General features: G+C 45.0%; 1 protein-coding gene across 1 annotated transcript in view; it reads left to right on the forward strand.

Annotated features, from left to right (window-relative positions):
• The window catches only part of SNRNP40 (small nuclear ribonucleoprotein U5 subunit 40), a 30,368-nt gene extending 21,538 nt beyond the window's left edge, over positions 1-8,830 (forward strand). Inside the window, exons 7-10 of the mRNA XM_030219582.1 lie at positions 5,481-5,563; positions 5,985-6,046; positions 6,667-6,770; positions 8,331-8,830. Of these exons, the coding sequence (XP_030075442.1) occupies positions 5,481-5,563; positions 5,985-6,046; positions 6,667-6,770; positions 8,331-8,380 (299 nt within the window). The 3' untranslated portion in view covers positions 8,381-8,830. The remainder of the gene's footprint in view (positions 1-5,480; positions 5,564-5,984; positions 6,047-6,666; positions 6,771-8,330) is intronic.
• Positions 8,831-9,626: the final 796 nt, after the last annotated feature.

Raw genomic sequence — 9,626 nt, forward strand, 5'->3', positions numbered from 1 at the left:
CATGTTAAGTCTTGGATCCCAGAAAACTAACACATAATACGTAATGTCTGGCCGAAAACGGGCAAAAAATTTTGTTTCTGTAGAATTTGGAAGCATTCTTGTAGCTGGGCTGATAAAAAAATATGATTTCATCTTCCAAGTTGATTAAACAACTATTTAAATAACTTTTTGTTAAAATTCAGCAGATACAGGTTATTCATTCCTGGATTAATCCCAGTTTTTCATTAACAGAAGAAAGATGAAACTACCCCATCTTGTCTTCCAAAATTCATACAACCCTTTTTCTTGCAGTATCTGTCGTCATAATCATAATATTGGCTTTAATTGGTGCTCGATTTTTAAATCACTGACACCTTACCAGTTTCTACAAATATTCATATCATGCACCAGTCTGGAGATTTTTGCTATCTTAACTGTGTAGAATCAAACATATAAATGGCGAGTGACCGTACTCACTCGCAAATGCGCAGTAGAGACTTCCCTGTCTGTCCCGCCCCCGCGTCAATACGTGATGATGGGGGGGGGGGACAGAGAGGGAAACTGCGCGAAGGGGAGGGAACCGCCGAGGTCGCCACCGCTACCCTCCCCCCACCGGAGTCGCCGCTGCCGCCACCCCTCCACCCGGCCGTCTCTTCGCTATTCAACTTACATCTCCGCAGCAGGCAGATCAGCTGAGCTGCCGTTGGCCTTCCTTCCCTGCCTGTGTCCCGCCCTCGCTGACGTTACGTCACACGAGGGCGGGACACAGGCAGAGAAGGAAGGCCGACGGGACCTCAGCTGATCTCTGCCTGCTGCGGAGATGTAAGTTGAATAGTGAAGAGACGGGCCGGGTGGAAGGGCGTCGGGGGCGGCGAAACACCAGCCCGTTTTAACAGGCTCAACGGCTAGTTTTTGTATAATTTAAGAAGTTATATTGCCTCTTAAAACTACTACAACTGTATCCTTGTCCTGTTCGCCATTGTTAGAAAACAGTCCTCCTCCTTCTTGCAAATGAGAAATGGCTTTAATTTCCAACTAAATAGAGCAGACTTTTTTTTGTGGGTATTCTACATCCACCCAGACGTGCGATCTGAAGTATTTTCCCTCCTATTTGGGGCAAAACTATCCTAGTAGATAACTGTTTCAAAAACAGTTAACAAAAAAAAAAAAGTAAATCTTTTTCATCAGAAGACCAAATCCTCACAAAATCAACACCCCAAATTTACATCTGCTTTTTCTATTTCTCAGGTATTGAGTAAGCAAAAAACACAGCACAAAGGGCCTTTAAAAACAAAAAGGGGACAATACTTATATTGAAAACCTTTTAATGATCAAATTTGATTGAAGGGAGACCCGACACGGGCCGTGTTTCGGTGCTACCGCACCTGCGTCAGGGGTCACACCAGGCTTATACAGACAAATTCAGAACATCTGTTGACTTTCAAAGTTGTCTATAAATGTATTCCTCCATATGTCATACAATGTTGAGCTCACGCACACTCTCAAGGTGTGCGGGAGCTCAATATTGTATGACATATGGAGGAATACATTTATAGACAACTTTGAAAGCCAACAGATGTTCTGAATTTATCTGTATAAGCCTCCCTGTCATTGGTGTGACCCCTGACGCAGATGCGGTAGCACCGAAACACGGCCCGTGTCGGGTCTCCCTTCAATCAAATTTGATCATTAAAAGGTTTTCAATATAAGTATTGTGTTCCTTTTTGTTTTAAAGGCCCTTTGTGCTGTGTTTTTTGCTTGGGCTTTGCTTGTGCTTACTTCCCTCTCTTTGTTACACCTCAGGTGTTGAGCAGTCATATATGGGGTTATTGATGCAATATAATTTACAAGATCCAAGAAACAAAAATGAGCATCAGTATCTGAGGAATATGTGTTCAATAAGAAATAGGTATTTCTTTTTTTGTTTTTTTAAGAAATGACATTTGTGAAATACCTTAAACAAAATTAAAAAAAAAAAAATCAGTAGCCCAAGGGAGAGATTTATAGATGAATTTAACTTCCCTACCATGTAGGGTACATATTTATTACTTAGGTGTCTAGTTTTTGCAGCCGGGGATCTTGGGATTCGAACCTGCAACCTTTTGGCTCCCAACCAGGTCACTTTCACTGGACTGACCAAGTAGCTATATTTACTGAGGGGCAGTAATGCTTGCCTAACGCAACTAGAAATGGCGTACTACGGGACATGCTCAGGCATCCTGTGCTAACTTCAAAATATGTGCATGCTAGCCGCGCGCTAAGTGCCCTGTTTACTAAGGTGCACTAACATTTTTAGTGCATGCACAAAATTAGCGCGTTCATGCTGTGTAGGCGCCCATAGGAATATTGTGGCTGCCTACACAGCACAGCTTAGTAAATAAGGCCCTCTTTTTTTTTTTTTTTTTTTCCTGAGGGGCGTGCCGGTTTGGGGAGTGGGTGTTCTTCACTAACCAGCGAAGGGCGACAAAAATGATAGCAGGGATGGGACGACTTCCCTATGAAGAAAGACTAAGGAGGCTAGGGCTTTTCAGCTTGGAGAAGAGACGGCTGAGGGGAGACATGATAGAGGTATATAAAATAATGAGTGGAGTGGAACAGGTGGATGTGAAGCGTCTGTTCACGCTTTCCAAAAATACTAGGACTAGGGGGCAAGCGATGAAACTACAGTGTAGCAAATTTAAAACAAATAGGAGAAAACTTTTCTTCACCCAACACGTAATTAAACTTTGGAATTCGTTGCCGGAGAACGTGGTGAAGGCGGTTAGCTTGGCAGAGTTTAAAAAGGGGTTGGACAGTTTCCTAAAGGACAAGTCCATAGACCGCTACTAAATGGACTTGGGAAAAATCCACAATTTCGGGAATAACATGTATAAAATGTTTGTACGTTTGGGTAGCTTGCCAGGTTCCCTTGACCTGGATTGGCCGCTGTTGTGGACAGGATGCTAGGCTCGATGGACCTTTGGTCTTTTTCCAGTATGGCATTACTTATGGACTTACGTAGTTAACGCGTTTTCATTACCGTGTGTGAGCCCTTAACCGCTTACAAAATGAATGGCAGTAAGCGCTGATGCGGTAATTTTACCAAATGGCATCGTGTTAATTGCAACATTAGCACATGGGCATTAGTGCAAAAAAAAAAGACATTTTTACTGATGCGGGAACAATGACCTTGGCGCGCAAGATTTTAGTAGCGGAGCTCCGTTTTAAATTTAGTCTGGTAATTTGTGTCATCATTTTACTTATGTCACACTCCACATTGCTTTATACAAGGTGTACACTGTGAGCCTACGCAGTCGCATTTTAAGTGTTCGCGCCATCGTTAATTGAATGGGTTTCTTGCTGAAATGATGCATGTGCCTTAATCTTTGCAACATGGTTAAAAATTTCTTACATTTCACTGGGGGTGGGGCATGGGGGCGGTAGATATGACATCTATGTATTTTAGTGCATGAATGTAAAAGCTTGATGTTATTTATCAACCCACATATTTAGTAGAAACACCTGTAATACTGGATGTAATCTCTATGGAGTTCCCAGAAGTAGGACGATGGCATATGTGCTGTTGCAGTACTAGCTAAAAAAACCCCCACACAATCGATAATCCACTCATTCTTCCCCCCCCCCCCTCCCCAAATATTATTTCTGTGCATGCTCTCCCTCTGTCTTCCCAAATACGCTCATGTTAACTCGTCCCTCTGTCGCCCAAAGCATTCACATCCGCCCATGAAACAACATAACTCGGTGCCCATGCAGTGGAACAAAAATGCTTCCTGAGCTCTATGCCTATTGGACCATTGTGGGTCTTTGAACATAAGAGTAGCCATACTGGGTCAGACCAATGGTCTGTCTAGCCCAGTATCCTATTTTCCAAACAGTGGCCAAGCCAGGTCAGACGTACCTGGCAGAAATCACGGCAACACTCCATACTACAAATCCCAGGGCAAGCAGTTAGTTGCTTCCCATTCGTCCAGGAATTTATCCAAACCTTTTTTAAAACCCAGATACACTAACCGCTGTTACCTCATCCTCTGGCAAGAAGTTCCAGAGCTTAACTGTTTGAGTGAAAAAGTATTTTCTCCTTTTTGTTTTTAAAAGTATTTCCATGTAACTTCGAGTGTACCCTAGTCTTTGTATTTTTCGAACAAGTAAAAAAATTGATTTACTTCTTCTTGTTCTGTACCACTCATGATTTTGTACACCTCAATCATATATCCCCCCTCTTTTTTATAAAGCACTGAACTTGACTTTAGCCATAATGTCAGAATAATGAATATACTAGGGTAGGTCAGGCATCAGGGAAAAGGTTTGTAACCAGGAAATCTTAAAGGGGTTTTTTTTTATTGAGGGTTGGAAAGGGACGTTTTTGAATGGTGATTTCATTTATGAGGTGCTCGATTTTTGTTTTCATTAGCATGTAGGCAGATTATAAAAACTTGAACAACCTCGGACCACTTCTGGCACTGATCCATTGCTTTCAGTGCCTCGCTCTTGGGTCGATGATCAGAAGCCAAGTGCTGTTCCAAACAGCGCTCTAAAAATAGAGCTGGAATAGCACGGGGCTATAACTCCCCTATGATCAAAACTAATAGTATTCAAATTTATGCGCGCTATTAGCTCTGATCATAGGGTTTTTCGTGCTTTGGGGGTGGGGAGCCTGGGGAGGCGGGCTTAGGTTTGACAGGTCCGGGAGACAATCCCGGAACTGTGAAACCTCTTCAGTGGGTCTCCCTCATTCCCCCCCTAGCTAGCAAACCCTAACACCAGCTCTTAATTGTTGTAAGGTTTGGAGGGTTAGCACACCTTTGGCGCGCTGCCCGCTGGTCATGAGGGATGAATGCGGGAGACCCTTGTTTGCATGCGCTTGCATGCAATTAGCATTTAGAGCCGGCAAGCACGTTATTACACGCGCTCACCGGCTCTGATCATCAGGCGGGCACAAACACAGGCACTAGCGTGGCGGTATTGGCCTCTAGCGCTCGTGTTTGCTTCTGATCATTGTCCCATCTGCTCTGTATCTTTGCTTGTGGGTTGGCACAGTAGTTGTTTTCTTATATTTCTCTGTATGTGTGACACGTTTCTTTGCCTCCTCTTGAGTTTCACGGCTGGCATGATTTCAATTCTAAGAGGTTTGAAGAGCTGGGCTCCAAAGTGTAGCTGAAAGGGTGGCAGCTCAGTGTCGCCATGTGATTTCTTCCTCCCCCGCTTCATTTTAATCAAGATGCTGCCATTCACAGTGTCTGAGATGAGTTTATCTGTCTGGCTCTTATGAGAAAGCTTTTCCTGTCCAGTCTTTAGTTTTTACCTTGTATTTTTCCTCAGTTCTCTATCATTCAGACCAAACACTAGAGATCTCGTGTGCCGAAGCTTTAAACCCTTCAGTTATTTCTAGTGGTTTTTTTCTGGTTGACCACCAGATGTCGCCATAAGAGTTGTTGGCCTTATTACCCCCACCTTATTGGGTATCCTTTAGTTATACACCGAGAGATCTGTTTCTTTTACAGTTCGTGTGTGGGATGTACGGCCATTCGCCCCCAAAGAGAGATGTGTGAAGATATTTGCAGGAAACCTGCATAATTTTGAGAAGGTGAGTTAGATATCATTAATGGCTGCTCCTGTTTTTTATTTTTTATTTTTTTTTATACACGTAATACTGTTGGTTTCACTTAATTTAAGTCTGTAAATTGTTTTTCTTGGAAGGGTTTTAATAAGGACGGAGATGAATGTACAAATGAGAATTCCAATTACAGCTGAAATAACACGATTTTCTTTGTTAGGTGCAGCTGTAATTGGCTGTAACTTATACTTGTTGCCTACATTTAGTATCTGTGGCATAGAAAATAACGAGGCATTGATGCTTTATGCAATAAAACGCAAGACATAATCGCTAGTTTGTGTTTCTGGGGAAGAACCATTAGTGTTACAATATTTAAGTTCTAGTTTAATGAGTTCATTTCAAGTCAAGTGGAAGCAAATGAAAATGACATGTTAATCCCACCTGTTTGCAGAATCTGATGAGATGCGCCTGGTCACCAGATGGAAGTAAAATAGTAGCAGGATCAGCAGACAGGTAAGAGATGGATACGTTTTGTGATGAGGGATTAGTGGTTCAGGAGTTATGCCCCTGGGTCATTCATCTTGAGGTCCTGGCAACAGAGGAGATTGGCACAGTGGGACGTACCCCCCCCCCCCCCCCCCCCCCCCCGATATTCAGCTGGCGGAGGTCACTGTGTTTTTTAAATGCTGATCATCGTCAGCTAACTTATCCCCCGATATTCACTGCTGGGCCATGTCCGGGCACCGGCACTGAAGATATTGGGGATTTTTTTGTGTGTGTGCTGGGCGCCCGGCAATTATGCGAGCCCGGCCGATATTCAGCCAGGGCCGCATAAAAGTTATGCAGCCCTGGCTGAATATCAGGCCGGCCGGCCCACATAACTCTTTAAAATTTTGTAAAATTTCTTTTTATTTTTTTTTTCTTTACTAGCAGTATCTTTTTAGTTACTTTTCACTATTGACGAGGTGGAGTGGGGAGGATTTAAATCATAGTTTATGCACAGAGGACCAACTCTTCCCTAGGCAGAGAGTGACAGCAAGATGTATACAAGGTTTTCTGTTTTTATATTAACACAACTATCAGCAATAAGTCCCTGCCAATCTGCAGTGAGAAGCCATTCTATTGTTTTGCAGGTTTGTGTATGTGTGGGACACAACCTCACGAAAAATTCTCTACAAGCTCCCAGGACACGCTGGCTCAGTCAACGAAGTGGTTTTCCACCCTGATGAATCAATCAGTAAGCACTCTTGCATTACAGAAAGCTCCTTACGGTGCATATAGACGATCTTGCCTTGTGGTAGTGCCTGGGATAAGTTAATGCTGTACACCAGGGACGTAGCCAGACCTCGCCGGGAGGGGGGTGGGGGGGCACTGTTTAGTGGCCCCCCTCCCGCCACCAACCCTGCCCCGCCACCGCATCAGATACCTTGTTTGCTGGCAGGGGTCCCCGAACCCCGCCAGCCGAAGAGAGTCTTCAGTGCCGGAGTAGCGCCTTCGTTCAATGAAGTTCCTGGTGTGATCAGCTGTTTCTGACGCCTTACGTCCTGCACGGGGCTACATGCACGGTGCAGGATGTAAGGCGTCAGAAACAGCTGATCACACCAGGAACTTCGTTGAACAAAGGCGCTACTCTGGCGCTGAAGAATACTCTTCAGCTGGCGGGGTTCGAGGACCCCCGCCAGCAAACAAGGTACCTGATGCTGCGGCGGGGCGGGCGGCGATGGCGGGGGAGGGTTGGTGGCGGGAGGGGGTTCAAGGGAATCGTCGGCAGGGGGCCAGGGCCAAATCTACGGGGGCCCAGGCCCCCTCAGGCCCCATGTAGCTACGCCACTGCTGTACACCTGTAGCAATTGAAATCCATTGCAGGGAAAAAGTCTGACTCAGACTCGGCTGATATTCTTTATTAAGTAGTGGTTGTGTTTGGTGCTTTTCATGTAGATATGGGTATGCTTTTTATTGAACTCTTCTCTGTAGTATGAACTGCAATTAGATTTTCATTACAGGATAGTGGGAAGTGTAGGTAAACCTCCTCTACGTCACAGGAAAATGGAGCCGGCTTTACCATCACGAGAATTTGGCATTACCTAAAGTGATTAGAATTTGTGGGATTGGGGAGCAGAGAAAACGTGCTGAGGCATCACCATTGAAGAACATAAGAGCAGCATAGTTTGTGTGTCTTCCTTCTCTCCTCTGCCTGGCCAGTTCATCCTTTGGCAGGAGAAGTGTTTATATACTGCCTAGACCTAAGTGGTTTACAGTTGTCTTTCTCAGGTACTGGTACTGTCCCTAATGGGCTAACAATCTAGTATTTTATTGTACCTCAGGCAATGGCTGGAGCTGCAGAGGAAATTGAACTCTTTTCCTCAGGATCTCAACCCACTGCTGACCAGTAGGCGGCAGTGGGAATCGAACCCGGTTCCGTTCCGCAGGTCCACAACCCACTGTACTAAGCATTAGACCACTCCTATAACTTATGTGTTTGGGAGCTACATGAGATACTTTAGGACATTCACTTTGGGGGGGGGGGGACATTCACTTGGGGGGGGGGGGTTCCACCACAATTTTCCAAATGGTACGGAAAGCTGAGCCAGTACTTTTAAAAATATGAAAATGTAAAGGATGCCAGTGGATACCTGTTAGGTTGGGCATGCTGCTTAAAGAGCTTAACTGAAGGCTGAAGGTGGGCACCATTTATTAAGATTTCTTTTTTATTTTTTTAAGGGTTTGATTTCCTTTTAATATTTCCTGTGAAGTCTTTTACCAGCAAACAGATTGACATTTTTTTTTTCTCTTCTAGTTCTCTCTGCATCTAGTGACAAACGCTTGTACATGGGGGAGATACAGTAAGCAACGAGCAAACCTCACAACCTACCTTGACCTTCGCCTTGCAGACCCCACTCTGAAAGGAGAAGTGGCTTGAAGTCCTTCGAAAGGAAGGAAGCAGCAGCCAGTGCGCTCCCTGTGTTTGGCGTGAAGCCATTGTCAGCTGAGAACTTTGGAGCACAGAGAGGGCCCTTAAAGACTTTGAAAGTGTGGGGTTTTTTTTATCGCATCCTGAAAGTTGGCTGGATGCCTTTGTATTGTGCTGATTTCAGCCCCTCTATGTTGGGGTGGAACGCAGCCTTCCTGACCATTCAGTCTTGAGCAAATGCCTTTGAGAGGGTTTGCTTTTTTTTTTTAATTTCTATAATTGGTTTGTATTATCTTTCCAGTGAAAGAGCCTCCTTCAGTTTTTGTTTTGTAATGAAAAATACATGAACAATTTTTCCTAAATACATTAAAAGAATCTGTATTTTTTGCCTGGTGTAATAAGTTGGGTACGCTGGCTTGTGCCCACCAGCCACCCTTCAGTCGACATAATTCTAAAATTAACAGGGAAATCATTTCCTGCCGTTTGACATTGAGTGATGTTTTTATAGGTCAGCCGCTCTGACTGTCACCGAGGAGGGTGGTTTCTGTATGTCTGCTCAGAATGCAGTCTGTGCTTCTTTAGCAGAAGGGTTCAGAATCTATAACCATCTGATCAGTGTGTGTGTGTGTGTGTGAGAGAGAGAGAGAAGAGGTTAGTACTATTTTTTTTACAGTGCCACAGTGATGTAGGAAGGGGGGGGGGGGTGTCGGCTTGCTGGTTCCTTGCTCTTTCTGCCCCTGAACAGGTTACTTCCTGTTCCGGGGCAGAGAAAGCAGGGAAGCAGCAGAGCCGACGCAACTCCCAGTGACGTGCACTGGGGGCGGATCGGCCCTCCCGCCTGCCCTTCGCTGAAAGGTAGGGTGCGTTTCGGGGGGGGGGGGGGGCGCCATGCCCTGCACCCTGGGGGGGGGGTGCGTGCAGCGGCGACCCGCCCCGGGTGTCAGGCACCCTCGCTACGGCACTGCAGTGCCATCTTTGACACTGGGAAAATAAACTTGTGTGCAAGTAAGTTCATGTCAGGTAGAAGTGCAAATAGCTGTATGCTAGACCATTGAGCTAGGTAGGAATTATAAGGCACCAATCTGGGAATCGGTATGCAGTGGAACAGTAATTGCTGAAAGGAGGGACAAAGATGTTTTTGGACTTCTTCACCTTCCCCCTTTCCAACCAAGCTTTTAGTGG

The sequence above is a fragment of the Microcaecilia unicolor genome, chromosome 11, assembly GCF_901765095.1.
Source record: "Microcaecilia unicolor chromosome 11, aMicUni1.1, whole genome shotgun sequence".
Lineage (NCBI taxonomy): Eukaryota > Metazoa > Chordata > Amphibia > Gymnophiona > Siphonopidae > Microcaecilia > Microcaecilia unicolor.